Source organism: Microcaecilia unicolor, chromosome 11 (genome assembly GCF_901765095.1).
Source record: "Microcaecilia unicolor chromosome 11, aMicUni1.1, whole genome shotgun sequence".
NCBI classification, from domain to species: domain Eukaryota; kingdom Metazoa; phylum Chordata; class Amphibia; order Gymnophiona; family Siphonopidae; genus Microcaecilia; species Microcaecilia unicolor.
Genome location: NC_044041.1, coordinates 391,830 through 415,515, shown reverse-complemented (window position 1 = coordinate 415,515; position 23,686 = coordinate 391,830). Strand labels below are relative to the sequence as shown.

At 42.9% G+C, this 23,686-nt stretch overlaps 1 protein-coding gene across 1 annotated transcript in view; it reads left to right on the top strand.

The window, feature by feature from the left end:
* The window catches only part of RTN4R (reticulon 4 receptor), a 70,060-nt gene extending 47,307 nt beyond the window's left edge, over positions 1 to 22,753 (top strand). The window contains exon 4 of the mRNA XM_030219078.1: positions 21,213 to 22,753. Within this exon, the coding sequence (XP_030074938.1) occupies positions 21,213 to 22,624 (1,412 nt within the window). The 3' untranslated portion in view covers positions 22,625 to 22,753. The remainder of the gene's footprint in view (positions 1 to 21,212) is intronic.
* Positions 22,754 to 23,686: the final 933 nt, after the last annotated feature.

Here is a 23,686-nt window from a genome sequence, read left to right as displayed (position 1 = left end):
GATCTCTTACTGGTTGGTGGGGGATCAAATACTTATTTCCCTCTGCAGAATGCAAATAAATTCATATACTTTCCACAATGTGATTTTCCGGATTTAATTTGTGATGTGCTATCTCTCACTGTTACCAATAACCTACCCTTCAATTATGGGCTGCTCATGTCTTTGTCAGTGGGCAAACTTACAAAATCAGCAAGGGATCAAATACTTATTTCCCCCACTGTACTTTCCACAATGTGATTTTCCGGATTTAATTTGTGATGTGCTATCTCTCACTGTTACCAATAACCTACCCTTCAATTATGGGCTGCTCATGTCTTTGTCAGTGGGCACACTTACAAAATCAGCAAGGGATCAAATACTTATTTCCCCCACTGTATGTATAACTCCCACAGTCAGAGCAAAGCCCGAATATTCAATGCTGGGATGCTTACAGTGACTGGCACTGAACATCCGGTTTCTTTTTGGCCTGTTTAGAGACTAAATCAATACTCAGAGTTGAAACAGTTTAAAAATCGGCAGATAGCCAGTTATATCGACTGATATAACTGGCTATCCGCTAGCAGCTAACCAGGGATATTCAGCGGGGGATAACCGTTTAACCCCCACTGAATATCATTGGATAGCCAGTTAAGTGCTATTTAACTGGTCAGCAAAGAATACATATTGAGACCTTTAAGTCTGTCCCCATACACTTTATGATGAACAACACTGACCATTTTAGTAGCCGCCCTCTGGACCGACTCCATCCTGTTTATATCATTTTGAAGATGAAGTCTACACAATTATTACATAAGCATAAGTACATAAGCAACCGCCATACTGGGAAAGACCAAGGGTCCATCAAGCCCAGCATCCTGTCTCTGACAGCGGCCAATCCAGGCTTCAAAACCCAGCAACCCCCCCCCCCCCCCAAAAAGAAAAAAACTTAATAATGTTCAATGGACTTTTCCCTCAGGAATCTGTCCAAACCCCCTTTAAATTCCATAAGGCCAGCTGCTGTCACTACATTCTCCGGCAACAAGTTCCAGAGTCTAACTACACACCGAGTAAAGAAAAACTTTTTCCTATTTGTTTTAAATCTACCATATTCTAGCTTCATCTTGTGTCCCCTGGTTTTGTTGTTGTTTGAAAGTGTAAACAAACACTTCACATCTGTCCGCTCTACTCCGCTCATTATCTTGTAGACTTCTATCATATTGTCAGAGTCTTATACAGGGGCATAATCACCTCCTTTTCCAAAGGCTATTCCTTTCCCTATACACCCAAGCATTCTTATAGTTTTCACTGTCACCTTTTCTACTTGTTTGGCCACCTTAAGATTATCACATATGATCACACCCAACTCCTGCTTCTCTTTCATGCACAAAAGTTCTTCACCCCTAAACTATCATTCCCTTGGGTTTTGGAGCCCAAATGCATAACTCCGCATTTTTTTTTGCATTAAATCTAAGCTGCCAAATTCCAGACCATTCAGGGGTCTGGTGACCCTCAGGCAGGGCCGTGCCTAGGGTCTCTGGTGCCCCCCTGCAGACTATCAGTTGGTGTCTCCCCCCCCGTGTGGCACAAGATGGCAAGGCTTACAAGCCTTTCTTGTGAAATACTTGATTGCAAATCATTTTTTATGATTTTTAACCGTGAAAATGATCGCTCACCACTTGCCACACTGACAGGAATTGTCAGCAATATTCTTAGAAAACAAATTGCTATACATTGCAAAATAAGATAGCAGATGTAAATTCTCAAAGTGGACATATTCCAAACACTAAAATGAAAATAAAATGATTTTTTTCTACCTTTGTTGTCTGGTGACTTTATTTTTCTATCCATATTGGTCTGAGTCTCTGATTCTGCTGCTCTCTATCTGTTCTCTTAACTCAGTTTCCAGGGTTTCCTTTCCATTTATTTCTTTACTTTCCTCCTTTCTTCTTCATTTCTTGCCCTACATCCATAAGTAAAAGCTGTGTCCTCCTCTGTGGAATTGACTGGAGGAGGTATAACGTGGATCCAGCTTTTGCCTATTTTCTCCATCCATGTGCAGTTTTTCTCCTCTCTTCCCTTTCCCTCATCTCCATCCATATGCATCTTCTTCTTTTTTCTTTCCTCACCTCCATCCATGTCCAGCACTTCTCCTCTCTCATCCTCTCCATCCATGTTCAGCATTTCTCCTCTCTCGTCCCTCCCCTGTATCCATATAAAGCAATAATTCTCTCTCCCCTCTCCTCCATCCAAGACCAGCATTTCTCCTCTCTCCCCACCAACTCCTCCATCCATCCATGTCCAGAGAATCTCTCTTCCCTGCCCTCCCCTCTCATCCATGTCCAGCGATTCTTCTCTCTCCCCTGCCCTCCCCTCCCCTCTCATCCATGTCCAGCGATTCTCCTCTCTCCCCTGCCCTCACCTCCCGTCCATGTCCAATGATTCTCCTCTCTCCTCTGCCCTTCATGTCCAGCGAATCTCTCTTCGCTGACCTTCCCTTCCATCCATGTCCAGTATGTCTCCTCTGCCCCCTGCCCTCCCCGCTCATCCATGTCCAGCAATTCTCTCTTCCCTGCCCTCCTCTCCCCTCCCCTTCATGTCCAGCATGGAGAGGAGAGGGGAGGGCAGGGGGTGGAGGTGACATGCTGGACATGGAGGGGAGGGCAGGGGAGGGGAGAGAGAATTGCTGGACATGGAGGGGAGGGCAGGAGAGAGAGGAGAATCCCGACTTCAGGTAAAAGATTTTGGAGCGCAAGAGCAGGAACAGAAGGGAGCGGGCAAGTGAGCTGGACCTCAGGAAAAAGGTGCCGGCGTGCGTACCGGCACAAAAAAAGCACTGTATGTATCCCTCATTGATAAGTCTCTGACTCTAAAGTTTAGCAATTTCATTAAAGCAAAATGTATTTTCACATATCTAGGGTTACCATATGTCCGTGTTTCCCCGGACATGTCCTCTTTTTGAGGGCAACATTGGGAGTCCGGGCGGGTTTCCCAGTTTTCATTCTTTGTCCGGGTTTCTCTCTCAGTTTGGTCACATGACCTATGATGGACCAGCAGGCAGCTGCATGCACGCAAGGTCCTCATGCAGTGCACGCGTCGTTGGTTGGCAGGCAAAGAAGTTTGGAGTTGACTAAGAGGACGGCAACGGCTGGCAGCACTGCTGCTGAAACTGAAGCCGGCTGCTCTGTCTGTCTGCCTGCCTACCGGCACCCCACATTGATTGACACTTGTTTGACCACTGATCACGGAGGACAACTCCTGAGCCTTAGAGCCTGCCCTGCTGCTGTGCTGCAGCCAGGGTTGAAACTTAACTCCTAAACATTCTGGACCAGTTGCAGGCTGCAGCTCTCTTCTCTTGACTCTTCTGAGACCGATCATACATTACTGTGGCAATCTTCTGCAGACTGCCCACACTCCACGATTGCCTAGAATGGGTGGCAGAGCTGGTGGTTGGGAGGCGGGGCTAGTGCTGGGCAGACTTATACGGTCTGTGCCGGGGCTGGTGGTTGGGAGGCGGGACTAGTGCTGGGCAGACTTATACGGTCTGTGCCAGAGCCGGTGGTGGGAGGCAGGGATAGTTCTGGGCAGACTTATACGGTCTGTGCCAGAGCTGGTGGTGGGAGGTGGGGTTGGTGGTTGGGAGGTTGGGATAGGGCTGGACAGACTTATACGGTCTGTGCCCTGAAGAGGACAGTACAAATAAAAAAATTAGCACATATGAATTTATCTTCTTGGGCAGACTGGATGGACCGTGCAAGTCTTTTTCTGCCGTCATCTACTATGTTACTATGTTACTGTCTCCAGGAGTTTTTCATCTCCCCAGCTCACACTGTTTTTTTGTTTTCTTTTCAGCAGTACTGTTTGTCTTAAAGTGTTCCTTCCCCTCACACAAGGAAACCTCCTCGATTGACCCCGCCCCCACAGGGAACTAACATTTTTTCCCGTGTGCAGTGAGGTTTGCATTTGTTTTGTTGTCATGCAAATTGCACCAGAGCTCACTGCTGCCTAATCTTTCATGCTGTGCAATATCACAGACTCTTCCTATCCAAGCAGAATGTTTTATATTTATTTATTGCATTTGTATCTCACATTTTCCCACCTCTTTGCAGGCTCAATGTGACTTACAATACATCATGAATGGTGGAGATATATAAGAAATAAACATTTAGTAATTACACACAAAAAAAGCAATCAGATTTTCACTTACCAGCTCTTCTACACAGCTAAACTTCCTGTTTGAACCTACTGTGTGAACCATCAGCCAATGAAATGGCTTTTAGCTGTAGGTAGGTATCCCTACAGCTAATGCACACATGTGCAATGCACACATCATTGCAGTCATGCCCTCCTCTCGGTGTACATGCTCAGAAAAACAAACAACAACTTTGAACCATTTAAAGATTTTAACAATTACACTATTTTTTATTTCTCCCCAGTCTCACTTGCACACCTCCCTCCAAACCTGTTCTCTTTAATTTGAATGTTGTTCAAGCTCACCCTGAATGAGGAGTTCTTCCCACACCAAAGACATACTGTATATAGCACTGGTTGTACTCTTTGAAGCATCTTTAGCAGAGCCTGTCTGCCTCAGCACTGCTGGGCTGCCTTCACTTCCTGACCTGGAGAGGGAAAGCCAGGGGAGAGAGGAGAATCACAAGTTCAGGTAAAAGATTTTGCAAGTGAGCAGACCTGGACGGCGCCATCCAGAGGTCAGTGCCCCCCTGCAGTGCTTACCCTGCTTACTGTGTTGGCACGGCCCTGCCCTCAGGGGGAGGAATGCTGGGTTCGGCCTAACCCCTGGTAAGCCTTTCCTTGGCTGAGAGGTGCCCAGCTCTTCCACCAGCTGCCTTTCAGGTGCTGTGGAGGCCTTGCAGTTCATCTGCATACCCTCACAGCCTTCTCCGGGGTGAGTCCCAGATCCACTCAGGGCCTCCCGGGGCATTTTCTTTATACATTTATATTTTCTCCCAGTTACTACCTATGGCTCCAGTACACTTTTTTTTCTTGGTACTGTCCATCCTAATCTGTTTCTCCATCTGAAACCACTGTACACTGCAGGAACACATTACCCACCTTCTGCTTTCATCATACGCCAAGCCTCCTCCCTGCCCATCTTCAAGTCTTTGCTTAAAGCCCACCTCTTCAATGCTGCGTTCGGCACCTAACTCTTACCATTCAGTAAATCCAGACTGCCCCAATTTGACTGCCCCTATTGGACTGACTGTTCACTTGTCTTTTAGATTGTAAGCTCTTTGAGCAGGGACTGTCCCTCTATGTTAAATTGTACAGCGCTGTGTAACCCTAGTAGCGCTTTAGAAATGTTAAGTAGTAGTAGTAGTATCTCACCATCTCTTTTGTCCTCTTCCTTCTTCTTAACCTTCAATATTTCCTTCCTTCCATTGAACCATCTCCTTTCTGAGTACATCTCGCCTTCGTCGCTGTGGTCATACCTCTCCTACTCTTCTCTGTACTCTCTTGCTCCTTCTCCTGCTTTCCGCTGGGGACATCAATCCCAATCCTGGTCCTTCACATCAGCTCTTATCCTATTTGTGCAGGTCACACCATGATGTCTCCAATCTAATTTCTGTTCCTCTCCTCCCCCCTTCTTCCCTGCCTTTCTCGTGTGCTCTGTGGAATGCCCGCTCTGTTTGTAACAAACTTTCCTATATCCATGACCTCTTTATCTCTCGTACTCTCCATCTGCTTGCCCTAACTGAAACTTGGCTTTACCCTGAAGACTCTGCTTCAGTCGCGGCCCTTTGCCATGGAGGTTATCTTTTCTCCCATACTCCTCGCCCAGTTGGCCGCGGAGGTGGTGTTGGGCTACTACTTTCACCCTCCTTTAGATTTCAACCTCTTCTTCCATCTCAGTCTCACTGCTTTTCTTCCTTCGAAGTCCATTCCATCCGTCTATTCACTCCTCTGCCTCTCTGAGTAGCAGTCATTTATCGACCCCCTGATAAGTCTCTTTCTTCCTTTCTCACTGACTTTGATGCCTGGCTTTCCTTCTTTCTTGAACCTTCATCTCCTTCCCTCATTCTTGGGGATTTTAACATTCATGCTTCTCAGTTTCTCGCTTTAACATCCTCTTTCAATCTTCAACTGTGCTCCACTACCTCCACTCACCGGAATGGCCACTGTCTTGATCTTATCCTCTTCTCAAACTGCTCGCTCTCTAGTTTCTGTGCCTCAGCTCTTCCCCTCTCTGACCATCATCTGATAACTTTCACACTTAAACACCCTCTTCCCCAGTCCCGTCCAATCTTAACCAATACATTTAGGAATCTTCAGGTTATTGATTCTTCTACTCTGTCCTCCAGTATTTCAAATCTCTTCTCTACCACTAAGTCATCTAAGTCTGTCATTGAGGCTGTCTCTTCCTATAATACTATTCTCTCCTCTGCTCTGGATATGCTTGCTCCTCCCATTCCCCATTCTGTAAGGCGTACCAAACCCCAGCCTTGGCTGACCTCTAGAATCCGCTACCTACGTTCCTGTACCCACTCTGCCGAACGCCTTTGGCTGAAATCCTGTGCCCATGCTGACTTCATATATTTCAAATTCTTGCTGACCTCCTTCCAGTCTGCTCGTTTACTTGCCAAACAGGACTATTACATCCAGTTGACAAATTCTCTTGGCTCTACCCCTCAACATTTCTTTGCCACACTGAACTCTCTCCTCAAAGTGCCTTCATCTCCAGCTCCCCCTTCACTTTCTCCCCAGACTCTGGCTGAGTACTTTCATGATAAGGTTCAGAAGATTAACCTTGAATTCTCAACCAAGTCACCTCCACCCTTCATTGGACTCTACCTGCCCTTCCAACTATCGCCCCATCTCCTTCCTCCCTTTCCTATCCAAGATACTTGAATGTGCTGTTCATCGCCGTTGTCTTGACTTTCTTTCATCTCAAGCTGTTCTTGATTTTATTTATTTATTTTATTTATGACATTTATATCCCACAATATTCCCACTCAAGGGCAGGCTCAATGTGGTGTACAATAGTTAATATGCAGACAATAGTACAAAACACAAGGTCACAAGAGGGAGAAAGAAATAACTGAGGAGGAAAGGAAGAGAGGGGAGGTGATAAATTATCACAGAGAGAGCCGTGGGTTAAAAGGGGGTGGCACCAGAAGGGCCCATAACATATGCTCTGCCAAAAAGGAAGGTCTTGAGTTGCTTCTTAAAGGTCGGGTGATCAGGAGTGAATTTAACCTCTCGAGGCAGCCCATTCCACAATTGAGTGCTGAGATAAGGGAAAGAGGAACCATAGATGGTCTTATATTTGAGGCCACAAGAAGCCGGGTAGTGGAGATTGAGGTATGAGCGGGCCAACCGTCGGGAATTCCTGGGCGGCAGGTTAATGAGAGTGTCCATATAGGAAGGGGCTTCTCCATAGATGATTTTGTGCACCAATGCGCAGATCTTGAACGCGATGCGGTCCTTCACAGGAAGCCAATGCAGCTGCTCTCGAAGTGGTCTCGAACTTTCAAATCTCGATTTGCCAAAGATGAGTCGAGCTGCTGTATTCTGAGCAGTTTGCAATTTTTTTAGGAGCAGGTTAGTGCATCCCCCATAGATACTGTTGCAATAATCAAGACAGCTAATTACCAGGGACTGGACTAGATTGTGGAATATGTCTTGAGGGAGGAAAGGCTTGATACGCTTAAGCCTCCAAAGAGAGTAGAACATATGCTTGACTGTAGAGTTCACATGCTGCTCCAATGTCAAAGATCTGTCAACCAGGACTCCCAAGATTTTTAGGGATGCCGAGATAGGCAGGACGAACTCAGGAGTAATTAATTTAGGAGGCCTGTGTTTGTTATAGGGAGAGGAGAGGAGCAAGCAGTGCGTTTTCTCTGCATTGAGTTTAAATTGAAAATAATTGGCCCAGTCGAGCATGGTTTTAAAGCATTGCCGAATCCTTCTGGTTATTTCAGTTAGGTCTTTTTCAAAAGGGATGAAGATAGTGATATCATCTGCATAGATAAACGGGTTTAATCCCAGTTTAGAGAGAGCAGTTGCCAGAGGGATCAACATCACGTTGAAGAGGGTAGGTGATAGCGGGGAGCCCTGTGGCACACCGCAGTCTGCTTTCCAGTGAGAAGATAGATTAGAGTTGGCGTGTACTTGGTAGGATCTGGATGTAAGAAAACCTCTCAGCCAGGCCAGCACGTTACCACTTGCACCAAAATAGTCAAGGAGCCACAAAAGTATTCCGTGGTGCATCATATCAAAGGCAGTGGACATGTTGAACTGCAGAAGTAAGATACTCTTCCCTTCAACTATTTCCCTCTTGAAGTTGGATAGGAGCATGACAAGTATGGTCTCAGTACTGTGGAGCGGTCGAAATCCTGATTGCGAGGTATGTAGAATATTAAATTTATTCAGGTGCTCGCTAAGTTGCTTATTCACCAGGATCTCCATGAGTTTTACAAACAGGGGAATGGATGCTATTGGCCGGTAATTGGACAGATCACTACTTTTTTTCTTAGCGTCTTTAGGTACCGAGGTAAGCAAGATGTTACCATGGCTTGTAGAAAACTTGCCTTTACCAAGCATGTAGTTGAGGTGTAGCGTCAAGTCATCTAGGAAACAGGCAGGGGCACACTGGAGCAGATAGTTGGGACATGCATCCAGCCTGCAGTACTTCCTAACAAATCTGCGGAGCTCCAGCTTGACGGAATCAACAGAGAGAGTTGAAAAGCTTGAGAGTAAACGGTCTGCTGGTTGCTCGTCAGGCCCCGGGTCCAATCCATTAATAAAATCACTAATGCTAGAATTGCTCTGCGGAAGGGTGCTCTGAAGTTTCTTGAGTTTGTCTTGAAAAAATTTAGCTAAATCTGCAGCAGGTGGGGTGCCTTCTCCGGTAATGGTAAGTTCTGTGGTATCCATTAGTTTGTTAACAAAGAAGAAGAATTTCTTCTGGATCATTGTAATCCAGGCCAATCTTTTTTCTGAAGTAGTGTTTTTTTGCCTGTCTGATTGCATAGTTGTACTTTCTGTGAGACTGCTTCCACTGCTTTCGTCCTCTTCATTCAACTGAAACAGCGCTTGCTAAAGTTTCCAATGACCTGTTCCTGGCCAGATCCAAAGGTCTCTATTCTGTCCTCATCCTTCTCGATCTATCTGCTGCTTTTGACACTGTTGATCACCGCCTACTCCTTGATATGCTGTCCTCACTTGGATTTCAGGGCTCTGTGCTTTCCTGGTTGTTTTCTTATCTCTCCCATCGTACTTTTAGTGTATACTCTGGTGGATCCTCTTCCACTTCTATCCCACTGTCAGTGGTGTACCTCAGGGATCTGTCCTGGGACCTCTTCTTTTCTCCATCTATACTTCTTCCCTTGGTACTCAACTCATCCCATGGTTTTCAGTATCATCTTTATTATTTATTTATTGCATTTGTATCCCACATTTTCCCATCTCTTTGCAGGCTCAATGTTGCTTACAATACATCATGGAAAGAGAAATATAATAGAAAAATAGGCATTTAGTGTTGCAGAAAATTTTTGGTAACATGATAATGATATGACATGATAGTAGTATGACAAGCAGATATTATAAGACATTTCTAAGTACGTGTGGCGGATTTATGTATATTCACATTGGTTAATCTTTGTGGTAAGCCTTGCTGAAGAGATGGGTCTTCAGTAGTTTGCGGAAGTTCGTTAGTTCGTAGGTCATTTTTAAGTTGCGTGGCAGTGCGTTCCATAACTGTGTGCTTAAGTAGGTGAAGTTTGATGCGTGTATTATTTTGTATTTTAGACCTTTGCAGTTAGGGAAGTGCAGATCAAGGAATGTGCGGGATGATCTTTTGGCATTCCTGGGTGGTAAGTCTATCAGGTCTCACATGTAGGCTGGTGCATCTCCATGATTGATTTTGTGAACTAGGGAGCAAATTTTGAACGTGATGCGTTCTTTGAGTGGGAGCCAGTGTAGCGTTTCTCGTAGGGGCTTGGCACTTTCATATTTTGTTTTGCCGAATATGAGTCTAGCTGCAGTGTTCTGGGCTGTCTGAAGTTTCTTGATTATTTGCTCTTTACAGCCGGCATAGACTGCGTTGCAGTAATCTAGATGACTGAGTACCATTGATTGTACCAGATTACGGAAAACATTCCTTGGGAAGAAAGGTCTTGCTCTTTTTAATTTCCACATTGAGTGGAACATATTCTTGGTTGTGTTTTTCGCATGGCTTTCGAGTGTTAGGTGTCGATCGATTGTAACTCCAAGAATTTTTAGGGTGTCGAAATAGGAAGGTTCAGATTTGGTGTGTTAATGGCTGTGAATTTGTTCTTGTTATGTTGAGATGTGAGTATTAGGCATTGGGTTTTTTCTGCATTAAATTTCAATCTAAAAGCATCCGCCCATGAATGCATGACATGGAGACTTTGGTTGATGTCGTTGGAAATTTCCTTTAAATCTTGTTTAAATGGGGTGTAAATCGTTACGTCATCTGCGTATATGTATGGGTTAAGGTTTTGGTTTGATAGTAGTTTGGCTAAGGGTATCATCATTAAGTTGAATAGGGTCGGCGATAGAGGGGATCCCTGTGGGACTTCTCATTCGGGTATCCATGTGGCTGAAGTAGTCGAGTTGGATGTCACTTGATATGATCTTGTGGTTAGGAATCCCTTGAACCAATTGAGAACATTGCCTCCAATTCCGAAGTATTCAAGGATATGTAGTAATATTCCATGATCAACCATGTCGAAAGCGCTTGACATGTCGAATTGTAGAAGTAGTATGTTCTTTCCTGTTGCGATCGCTTGTTTGAATTTAGTCATGAGGGTAACTAGTACTGTTTCAGTACTGTGGTTATACCGAAATCCTGACTGTGAGTCATGGAGCATTGAGAATTTGTTTAGATAGCTTGTGAGTTGTTTGGTCACCAACCCTTCCGCTATTTTGGTTAATAATGGAATGGATGCTACTGGCCTGTAGTTGGTTAGTTCACTGGCGCTTTTTTTTGCGTCTTTGGGGATGGGGGTGAGTAGAATATTTCCTTTCTCCTTCGGGAAGAGTCCATTTTGTAACATGTAGTTCAAGTGTTTCGTTATGTCTGTTATAAATTGTTGAGGAGCTGATGTCATAAGGTTGTTTGGACATATGTCTAGTTTGCAATGAGATTTGGCAAATCTTTTGAGCATTTGGGAGATGATATCCTCTGGTAATGTCTCGAAGTTGGTCCAGGTTCTGTCTGCTGGGTAAATGCCAGGGTCTGGGTCTAGACATTCAAGGAGTTCAGCATAGTCGATGGTACTGGTAGGTATCTTAAGTCGTAGTTGTATGATTTTCTCATTGAAGTATCTCGCGAGATTGTCTGCTCCTGGTGCATCTTTACTGTTGGTTGTGGTTGGTGTAATATCTAGTAGTTTATTTACGAGTTGGAAGAGTTTATGTGTGTCCTTGAAGTTTGATCCAATTATAGTTTTGTAATGTAATCTTTTTGTTTGTCTTATAGTATATTTGTATTTTCTTTGGAGTTGTTTCCAGGCGTTAAGTGTGGGTTCGTCTTTCTTTTTATTCCATGCTCGTTCTAACCTTCTAACTTGTGTTTTAATTTTTTTCAGTTCTTCATTGAACCATGGTATTGAATTCTTCCTATGTGAGGTTCTGGTTTGGATTGGAACTATCTTGTCTAATATGGATCTGCATCTGTTGTCCCATTCTAGGAGGAATTGGATTGTATCTGTTTTTATTGTCCATTTGTTGTAGTAGATCTGTTGCCAGAATATTACCAGATCTATTTTTCCTCTCGTGGCGTAGGTTTTCCGTTCTTGTTTGTTCAGCGAGTTTTTTGCACGCCATTTGAGGGAGCTTTTTAATGATCTGACCACGCTGATGACTCCCAGATCTACCTCTCCACACCAGAAATCTCAGCAGGAATCCAGGCCAAAGTATCAGCCTGCCTGTCTGACATTGCTGCCTGGATGTCTCACCGCCATGTGAAACTAAACATGACCAAGACTGAACTTCTTATCTTTCCCCCTAAACCCCCCATTCTCTATCTCTGTGGATAACACTCTCATCCTCCCTATCTCATCAGCTCGTAACCTTGGGGTCATCTTCAACTCCTCTCTCTCCTTCTCTGCACATATTCAGCAGACTGCTAAAACCTGCCATTTCTTTCTCTATAATATCACCAAAATTCCCCTTTCCTTTCTGAGCACACTACCAGAACCCTTATCCACACTCTTATCACCTCTCACTTAGACTATTGCAACTTGCTTCTCACAGGTCTCCCACTTAGCCATCTCTCTCCTCCTCAATCTGTTCAAAATTCTGCTGCACGACTTATATTCCGCTAGTGTCGCTATGCTCATATTAGCCCTCTCCTCAAGTCACTTCACTGGCTCACTATCCGTTTCCGCATACAGTTCAAACTCCTCTTATTGATTTATAAGTACATTCACTCTGCAACTCCTCAGTACCTCTCCACTCTCATCTCTCCCTACATTCCTCCCCGGGAACTCCGTTCACTGGGTAAATCTCTCTTATCTGCACCCTTCTCCTCCACTGCTAACTCCAGACTCCGTTCCTTTTATCTTGCTGCACTATATGCCTGGAATAGACTTCCTGAGCCAGTACATCAAGCTCCATCTCTGGCCGTCTTCAAATCTAGGCTAAAAGCCCACCTTTTTCATGCTGCTTTTGATTCCTAACCATTACTCACTTGTTCAGTACCTTATTTTATCATCCCCACCTTAGTAATTCCCTTATCTCTTATTTGTCCTAATTAGATTGTAAGCTCTGTCGAGCAGGGACTGTCTCTTCATGTTCAAGTGTACAGCGCTGCATACGTCTAGTAACGATATAGAAATGACAAGTAGTAGTAGTAGTTGTAGTAGGGTGTCAACCCTATTGCAGATTTTAGTATCATCCGCAAAGAGGCAAACCTTACCAGACAGCCCTTCAGCAATATCTCTTACAAAAAATATTAAAAAGAACTGGCCCAAGATCCGAACCTTGAGGCACACCACTGGCAACATCATTTTCCTGAGAATGAGATCCATTTACCACTTCCCTCTGTCACCTTCCACTCAACCATAGTGTTTTCCCACTATGGAGCTCATTTTCAAAAGAGAAAAACATTGAAAAAGTGGCATAAATCTGCATTAGGACGTTTTTCTCACAAAAACGTCCAAATTGGTATTTTCAAATCCAATTTTTAGATGTTTTCTATGAAGTCCATCAGAAATGTGTTCAAATCACAAGGGGGCGTGTTAGGGGCGTGTTAAGTGCAGGATCTGGGTGTTCCTAACACTTGGAGGTTTTTCAGCCATAATGGAACAAAACAAAACCGTCCAGGACTAAAACTAAGACGTTTTGAACTAGACCTGTTATCATAATGAATAAGGAACAAAAAGTTACCCTAAATGACCAGATGACCACTGGAGGGAATCAGGGATGACCTCTCCTTACTCCCTCAGTGGGCACTAACCCCCTCCCACCCTCTCACCCCCAAAACAAATGTGATTTAAAACATTACTTAGCAGCCTCTATGCCAGCCTCAGATGTAATACTCAGGTCTGAGCAGCATGCAGGTCCCTGGAGTAGTCTAGTGGTCAGTGCAGTGCACCATGGAGTGGGGGTTCTGGTCCTTATCTCCCTCTGTCACATTTGTGGGAGAAACTATGAGCCCTCCCAAACTCACCAGAAACCCACTGTACCCACATATAGGTGCTCTCTTCACCCATAAGGGCTATTGTAGTGGTGTACAGTTGTGGGCAGTGGGTTTTGGGGGGCTCAGCAGATAAGATAAGGGAGCAACGGTGAGATGAGTACCTGGAGTGCCCCCTAGGGTGCCCCATTTATCTCCTGGGATGTCTGGGAGACCAGTCTACTAAAAAATGCTGGTCCCTCCTATATTCCAATGGCTTGATTTTCTACATTTTTCACTTGGATGTGTTTTTTTGAAAATGGACCACAAAACAAAACGTCCAAAGCATAAAACCTTGTTAGAAACAGTATTTTCAGAAACAAAAGATAGACATTTTTCTTTTTAGAAATGAACTTCTTTCCTATTCTTTCCTATTCAGATTTAGGACGTTTTTTGCAAAACGTTTAAAGTCAGACTTAGACGTCGAGTGGAGGAGTGGCCTAGTGGTTAGGGTGGTGGACTTTGGTCCTGGGGAACTGAGGAACAGAGTTCAATTCTGGGCACAGGCAGCTCCTTGTGTCTCTGGGCAAGTCACTTAACCCTCCATTGCCTGCCGCATTGAGCCTGCCATGAGTGGGAAAGTGTGGGGTACAAACGTAAATAAAAAATATTGAAAATGTCTCTCTATGTCTACAAGGACTACTAATACCCTACTCTCCCCCATGTGCTTTAAGACTGTCATGTCAAAATTGTCTTATTGTACCCTCTTTCAAACAGATCATTTTCGATTCCATCAGAAGCACTGTCTTTAGTGTCACTGGACCTGTGCTATAGAATGCACTGTCTAATTTTTGTACGAGTAGAATCCTCATTTGAAAAGTTGAAGTCTGGTCTCAAGACATACTGTTCGGTAATGCATTTTCTCTACATTGAATTCCGAGGCTCTGTCCCAGATGGTGTAATGCAGAGGCTTAATGATGAAGGAAGGGGTCAATCTGTCTGCAATATTTAGTTCTTTATAATCAGTTAAGTGCCAAATATTACTTTGAACTGATTATAATTTTGTTGGCTTGTATACCCAGAATTTCATTGTTTGAAATGTCTGAATGCAAATACCAGAAACCTAAGAAATAAGATGAGAGAGTTAAAATATATTGCACTAAATGAAAAGATAAATATAATAGCCATCTCTGAGACCTAGTGGCAAGAAGATAACCAGTGGGACATTGTCATACCAGGGTACAAATTATATCACGGTGATAGGGTGGATTGAATTGGTGGAGGTGGAGAAAAGGGAACCCAGGCCCATATCCCACCCACTCTATTACACTTGTGGTGGAAAGTGTGAGCCCTCCAGAAACCTACTGTACTCACATATACGAGACACCTGCAGCCATAAGAGCTATTGTAGTGGCGTACAGTTGGGTACTGTAGGTTTTTGGTGCATTTTGGGGGGCCCACCATACAATATAAGGTGGTAACAGTAGATGTGTACCTGGGACCTTTTATCTGAAGTCCACTGCAGTGCTCCCTAGGGTGCCCCACCGCTCTGCTAGGATGGCTCTGTGGCCAGTCTACTAACAATGCTGGCCGCTATATATCTCAGTGGCTTGTTTTTGTTTGGTTTTCCCTTGGAATGTTTTTTTTTTTATGTTCACAAAAGAAAAATGCACTGAGCACAAAACTTCTAAAAAAAAAGTCTAGGAAATGACCATTTTTGAAATAAAAGGATAGACGTTTTTCTGGTTTGAAAATCGCTATATTCACCACTTGATTTTTGGACATTTTCAGCAAAACGTCCAAAATCAGTTTAGACATCATATCAAAAATGCCCCTCCACATCGACCAGCTTACTTTTATCCACATGTGTATTCACCCCGTGAAGGAAATGTAGTAGATTGGTGAGGCAAGATTTCTCCTGACTAAATCCATGTTGGTTTTGTCTCACTAATCCATGCTTATGTATATACTCTGTAATTTTGTCCTCGCTACCGTTTTGCCTGGCACAGACAGGCTCACCGATCTGTAATTTCCTGGATTACCTCTGGAAACCTTTTAAAACTTGGTGTTACATTAGCCACTGTCCAATCTTCTGGTTCCTTGCTTGATTTTAAAAATAAATTATATATTACTAGCAAAAGATCTGAAAGTTCACTTTTCAATTCTGTCAGTATTGTAGGGTGTATTCCATCTGGTCCAGGCAATTTGCTACTCTTCAATTTGTCAAATTGCCCCATTACATCTTCCAGGTTTACAGAGATTTGTTTCAGTTTCTATGACTCATCAGCATAGAATACCATTTCTGGCACTGTTGCCTCTCCCACATCTTTCTCGGTGAAGACTGAAGCAAAGAATTCATTGAATCTCTCTGCTATTGTCTTGTCTTCTCTAAGTGTCCCTTTTACCCCTCGATTATCTAGCGGTCCAACTGATTCTTTAACTGGCTTGTTGCTTCTAATATACCTAAGAAAGTTATTACTATAGGCCTGATATTCAGACCGTGGGAGTTAGCTGGACATTGAATATCTGGGTGTTTTTTGGCCAGTTTCAACTTAATCTGACAACCCAATATTCAGCACTGGCCAGTTAAGTTGAAACCAGCCAAAGATAGGCCTATTTCAGCAGCTCCATTTGGCTGCCAAACTCAGCTGGTGATACGTTGAATATTAACATATAGCCAGTTATATTTCGAGATATAACTGATGATCCACTAAGCACTAGCCAGCGATCTCCTGATCTTCCTGGCCGATTAAATGGTTTTAACACAATCTTCTTTTCAAAGTCTCTCTTTGCCTCCCTTATCAGCGCTTTGCATTTGACTTGACATTCCTTATGCTGTTTCTTATTATTTTCCGTCGGATCCTTCTTCCATTTTCTGAAGGATTTTCTTTTAGCTCTAATAGCTTCCTTCATCTCACTTTTTAACTATGCCAGCAGTCATTTGGTCTTCCTTCCTCCTTTTTTAATATATGGAATATATTTGGTCTGGGCTTCCAGGATTGCATTTTTGAACAGCATCCACATCTGATATAAATTTTTGACTTTCGCAGCTACTCCTCTAAGTTTTTTTTCATTATTTTTTCCTTTTTGTACGTTAAATGCTAACATATTAGATTTCCTATGTGCACTTACTCCAAAGCCAATATCAAATCTGATCATATTATGATCACAGTTATCAAGTGGCCACATCATCATTACATCCTGCACCAGATCATGTGCTCCACTAATGACTAAGTCTAGAATCTTTCCTCCTCTTGTTGGCTCCTGTACCAGCTGCTCCATAAAGCAGTCCTTGATTTCATCAAGGAATATTACCTCCTTAGTATGCCCATTACATTTACCCAGTCTATATTGGGGTAATTGAAATCACCTATTATTATTGTGTTCCCCAGTTTGTTAGCCTTCCTAATTTCTGATATCATTTCTACATAAGTCTGTTCATTCTGGCCAGGTGGACGGTAGTACACTCCTATCATTATCCTTTTCCCCTTTACTCCATGGAGTTTCAATCCATAGGGATTCCAAGATGTGTTTTGTTTCCTGCATGAATTTTCAATCTATTTGATTCAAGGCCCTCCTTAATATACAATGCTACCCCTCCACCAATTTGATCCACCCTATCATTATTATATAATTTGTAGCCTGGTATGAAAGTGTCCCACTGGTTATCCTCCTTCCACCAGATCTCTGAGATATGTATTATACCTAATTTTTCATTTAGTGCAACATATTCTAACTCTCCCATCTTATTTCTTAGGCTTCTGGCATTCGCATATAGACATTTCAAACTATGTTTATTGTTCCTATTTATGTCTTGCTCAGTAGTTGACAGTATTAATTTGCAATCTCTTATCTGATTTTTAATTAAGGACACCTGATCTACTATGGTCTCTTCTGCAACCTTGCTATCGGGATACCGTATCTTCCCTGTTTTGGTGATATCTTTGAAAGATACTTTGTTCTGAACCATTCATTTTTGAATGACTGTTGACCTTCCCCCAGGTTCTAGTTTAAAAGCTGTTCTATCTCCTTTTTAAATGCTGATGCCAGCAGCCTGGTCCCACCCTGGTTAAGGTGGAGCCCATCATTCCAGAATAGGCTCCCCCTTCCCCAGACTGTTGCCCAGTTCCTTTCAAATCTAAAACCCTCCTCCCTGCACCATCACCTCATCCACACATTGAGACTCCGGAGCTCTGCCTGTCTCTTGGGCCTTGCACGTGGAACAGGGAGCACTGCGGAAAATGCTACCCTGGACGTTCTGGATTTGAGCTTTCTACCTAAAGCCTAAGTTTGGCTTCCAGAGTCTCTCTCCTACATGTTCCTAAACATTGGTTCATTGGTACCCACATGTACCAAGACAGCCAGCTCCTCCTCAGCACTACCTAAGATCCTATCTAGATGATATGTGATGTCTGTCACCTTCGCACCATGCATGCAAGTGGCCAAGCGATCCTCACATCCACTAGTCACCCAGCTAGCTACATGCCTAATAATCAAATTACCAACTACAACAGCCGTCCTAACCCTTCCCTCCTGGGCAGAAGCTCCTGGAGACACATCCTCGGTGCGAAAGGATATTGCATCCCCTGGTGGGCTGGTCCTGGCTACAGGATTACTTCCAGCTGTACCAGGGTAATGCTCTCCTTTTAAATGACCTTCCTCCTCCAAGGCAACACATGGGCTGCCAGACTGGAGGTGGGACTTCTCTACAATGTCCCTGTAGGCCTCCTCTATGTACCTCTCTGTCTCCCTCAGCTCTTCCAATTGTAGCCTCAAGAGAATGGACTTGTTCTCTAAGACCTAGGAGCTATTCGCATTGAGCACACACATATAACCTCTCACCAACTAGGAGATAATCATACATGTGACACTCAATGCAAAAGACTGGACTGCTGTCTGCATCTTAGTATTATAGAGTTGTTTAATTAAAACTTCTTCAGGTACTAGGAATATCTGATGAATATAAATAGCCTTAATATTATATGGTATAATATGTTATTTATTTAGTGTTTGCTTCTCAGAAACTAATTAAATGTAATTAAAACTCTCCTCAAGTCCTAATTAGAATAATGGACTATAAATGAAGAGTTGAGCTAGGGGTGGGTGGAAATGAGAACTGAACTAGGCACTGCTGTGCCTTCTAGAGTCTGTTAATGCTGTGGTAGAAAATTCAAGTTTTAAAACAACGGAGAAAAGGGTATGGAGACTAACTAATCAAGTTTTTATTTTTTTAATTCTGTGTTTATCAATATCCTACAATTCCTGTTTTAAACCCAATCTTTAAGTTACAAAGCACAGAGCAAAATAATGTAACTTACCCAGAGAATGTCCTCTTCTCTCAGAACTTCTCAGAAAGTTGTGGGACTTTTCCTTTCTATATAGTTTGGATTCAAAGGAGACTGCTTGACACAAACCTTTGAAGCTAACTCATTAATCAGATTACCCTTAGTAACCTTTGCAAATATTCTACTTCCTCACACCTTAATTAACACCTTATTCATATCCTGTTAAGTTTCTACCTTTAGAGAAAATTTCAGTTTAAACTATGGGGAAAAGGGTTGTACAGTATCAGGGGAATTTTCGAAAGAGAAGGGCGCCCATCTTCCGACACAAATCGGGAGATGGGCGTCCTTCTCTCAGGGTCATCCAAATCGGCATAATCGAAAGCCAATTTTGGGCGCCCTCAACTGCTTTTCATCGCAGGGATGACCAAAGTTCCCGGGGGCGTGTCGGCACCGTAAAGAAGGCAGGACTGGGGCGTGATTAAGAGATGGGCGTCCTTGGAAGATAATGGAAAAAAGAAGGGCGTCCCTGATGAGCATTTGGCTGACTTTACTTGGTCTATTTTTTTTCATGACCAAGCCTCGAAAAGGTGCCCAAACTGACCAGATGACCACCAGAGGGAATCGGGGGTGACCTCCCCTGACTCCCCCAGTGGCCACTAACCCCCTCCCACCCTCAAAAAAACAACTTTAAAAACTTTTTTGCCAGCCTGAAATGTCATACTCAGGTCCATCGCAGCAGTATGCAGGTCCCTGGGAAGGGAGGTATGTGTGTGTCAGCGGAGGCATAGCGAAGGTGTGGACGTCCTTCTTTCAAACATTTTGGACATCCTGAACTGCCCCCCCCCCCCACAGGGATGGCCAAATTTCAAGGGAGTGGAGTGGAGGAGTGGCCAAGTGGTTAGAGAACTCGTCTGGCAATCCAGAGGTGGCCAGTTCAAATCCCACTGCTGCTACTTGTGATCCAAAATCCAAATAAATAAAGCGGGTGTCGGAGGCATAGCAGGCATGGACATCCTTCTCACAGAAACATCCAGGCATCGTGTGCAAATGAGCTAACAGCGAGCAGCTTATTTACATGCGATTTCCTTCATGCATGCTCATTCCTTTCCGAATTGCTAAGGGATCGGTAAGGGAAGGGCTTTTTCCGTTCAGTTAGTGCATCAGTTAGTCCACTGCAGTGCCCCCAGGCCCCCTGGTGCCTGGTTGGTGTCCTGGCATGTCAGGGGGCCAGTGCACTACGAATGCTGGCTCCTCCCACGACCAATTGAGTTGGATTTGGTCGTTTTTGAAATGGGCGTCCTCGGTTTCCATTATCGTCGAAAACCAGGGACGACCACCTCTAAGGTCGACCGTCTCAACATTTATGTCGGCCATCTCTAAGGTCAACCTAAATGTTGAGATTTGGGTGTCCCCGACCGTATTATTGAAACGAAAGATGGATGCCCATCTTGTTTCGATAATATGGGTTTCCCCGCCCCTTTGCCGGGGCGCCCTTAGAGATAGTCGTCCCTGTTCGATTATGCCCCTCTATGGAAACTAGTTATAATGTTTGCTTCTCTCTTTTTTTTATGTTTTTCTAAAACTGAACTAGGCCCTGCATTAACAGTATATCTGTTAATGCTGTGACAGAAAATTCAAGTTTTAAAACTATGGGGAGACTAGTTAATAAAGTTTGCTTTTTTTTTTTTATTCTATGTGTGTTTATCAGTATCCTACAATTTATCTTTTAAACCCAATCTTTAAGTTACCAAGCACAGAGCTAAATAATGTAACTTACCCACAAAAATGTCCTCTAAGAACTTATTTACTTAAAATCACTACTTATATATTCATGCAAATGAAACTCAAGCCTTATGCACAAGTCTTCTAGAATTGCCTTGTATATGTTCACTGGCTGATTGCCACATCTTCACTCCATCCTAAAGTCATATCCCTTTTCCCCGATGGATATATTTATTTGTAGATCCACAATGTATTTTTAAAACATGGTTCTGAATGTTGCCCATAGCTTTTTCAAAATTTCATCATAACATGGACTGCATGCTTTGAATTCCTTTGGAAAAAGGGCATCTCTATTTATTGTCCTTTCAGAACTTAAAATAATGAATAAAGAGAAAGATAGCTTAACATCACAATTTTTTTATCACTCTGCTTATTTTCTCACAAGGTAGATTATGGCTTGATCTTATTTTGTTATTTTTAAAAAATGTACTGAATTTTCATAACTTTTGTTGATGTGGATATTTATAAGTAGCCTACTGCTTGAATAATCATTCCATATTGAAAAAAATATTTGTACGTGGAAACTGGTGAGTGAACCTAATGTGTTATTTTCTTTTATTATGTAGGAATCCAACTGCTATTTTGGATAATTTACTTGAACATTCATTGCAAAGTGAAGGCTTGTCCAGCGCCTTGTTTATGTTCCAGTGAACCCAAGATTACAGTAAATTGTCAACAACAAAAGCTTACTGAGATCCCATCAGAGATCCCCATTCAGAGTCAACGTATCTTCCTTCACAATAACAAGATAATTGAAGTGAAATCTAAAAGCTTTAGCTTTTGTCATAATATGACTATTCTTAGGATTCATTCGAATAACATCTCTCTTATTGGGTCTCTGGCATTTTATGGATTAAACAAATTGGAAGAATTAGATATTGGTGATAATATCAACTTGAAATCAATCAGTCCCATCACTTTCCAAGGACTAACTCGACTTCACACACTGCATATTAATAGATGTGGTCTCCTTGAACTTCCCAAGGGTATTTTCCAAGGGTTGTTTTCCTTACAGTTCCTGTACATTCAAAATAATAAATTGCAAAGTTTATATGATGACACCTTTCTGGACCTTGCCAACCTGACATATTTGTTTCTGCATGATAACAAGATAAAAAGCTTGTCTGAAAATGTCTTTCGAGGACTCATCAATTTGGACAGGCTTTTGCTGCACCAGAACAGAGTCACCCAGATTCATAGTCAAGCTTTTCATGACCTTGGAAAAGTAATGACATTGTATTTGTTCAATAACAACTTAACAGAGCTTCAAGGAGAGGTTTTGGCCCCTTTGATAAACCTCCAGTATCTGCGTTTAAATGGAAATGAATGGATCTGTGACTGCAGAGCTAGGTCACTCTGGAACTGGTTCAAGCAGTTTAAGGGATCATCCTCAGAAATGAAATGTCATTCACCTACTCACTTGCTAGGCAAAGACTTAAAAACACTTCAGACGACTGATTTTGAAGGGTGTTTTGATGCTTTTAATCAGATGAAAACAAGACATTTTAGCTCCAAGAATAGATCTCGAAAACTTTCAACTCCAGACACTCCATTAAAATCAAAGGATGAACTTCAGAAATGTTGTCAAGGTAATATTGATAAATCATTTATTTATGAATCCAAACATAAACCAGGAATTGCTTCTCACAGCAGCAGGCTGTCACCCAATAACCCTCTTAAGGAAAAAGAAAATATATCTAAAATCAAGTACCTTGAAAACCACAACCCTACAAGAATCAATGATTTTCCCTTTGGTACCATCTCCACTAATGCTAAGCATTCATTGAGCACAGTCCAGCCTGAATTGACAGAGTTTAATGAATCTTCTACTTTTCCTAGCAGAGGAAAGCAGGGCTGCTTGAAAAAGACCAAGTCTAAATTCCAGTGTCGCTTCAACCAGCAAGGCAACAGTTCATCAGCACCATTAAGCATACATTATTTGAGTCTGTTTTTGGCTTGGGTTTGTTTTATCTGTTAAAGTATTTCTGGGCTAACATTTTAGTAGTTGGCGCTTGATAGCTTTTATTGGATGTAAACAAGAACTAATCAACTGTCTGCCTATGAGAAATTCTTGTCACAAAATATTGCAAAATTGCAATTTTTTTAAGGAACAAAACTTGAGAAATTATGCTCTTGTGCAGCGAGATCAAGTTATTGTAATTAAAGATATACAAAACCTCAGAAGTGTTTTATTAAAAGAAAAAAAATGAGAAGGAAAATGACTTTATACAAGAAAAAAATGCAGAATAATTCCTGAGTGCTTGTTTATCTCTAAAAAAAAGGAAAGAAAAAAAATCCTATGATTCTAAAAGATGTTGTAAGTCTAATACTTTGAGCCTCTATGGTGTGTGTGTTCGAGGGTGGGGGTGGGGACTGTGGTCAGTGAAAGGGTCTCTTGCTGCCTCCGAGAGGATCAGTTTGTAAGAGGAGCGCATGTAGGAAAGAGAATGGACTTTCAATTTTCAGTGGTCATTCATGGTGAGTTATATTCAGGCACAATTGATATGTTCCTGTGCCCAGAGGGCTTACAATCAGTCTGTACCTGAGGTAATGAAGGGTTAAGTGATATCCTCATTTTATTAAGGGAATATATGCCTTTCTAGCACTACAAAACTGCCTTCCCAAAACCTGCAGCATACACCTGCTCAGAAGCTTATAATTTTTATTTTTTGTTACATTTGTACCCTGCGCTTTCCCACTCATGGCAGGCTCAATGCGGCTTACATGGGGCAATGGAGGGTTAAGTGACTTGCCCAGAGTCACAAGGAGCTGCCTGTGCCTGAAGTGGGAATCGAACTCAGTTCCCCAGGACCAAAGTCCACCACCCTAACCACTAGGCCACTCCTCCATTATATTACCTCTATCACCTTTACCCTCAGGTGCTGCTCTCCCTGGAGCACCGATGGGGTAGGAATTGCTGCACACATACATCTGTACCAGACCAGTAAACACCCTGCTTCCACTGTTCAGTTTCAGGGGCCTCTGTACCCATTCCTTAATATCCCCAGGGTACAGATTGCTCTTCTAGGCCTCACACCTT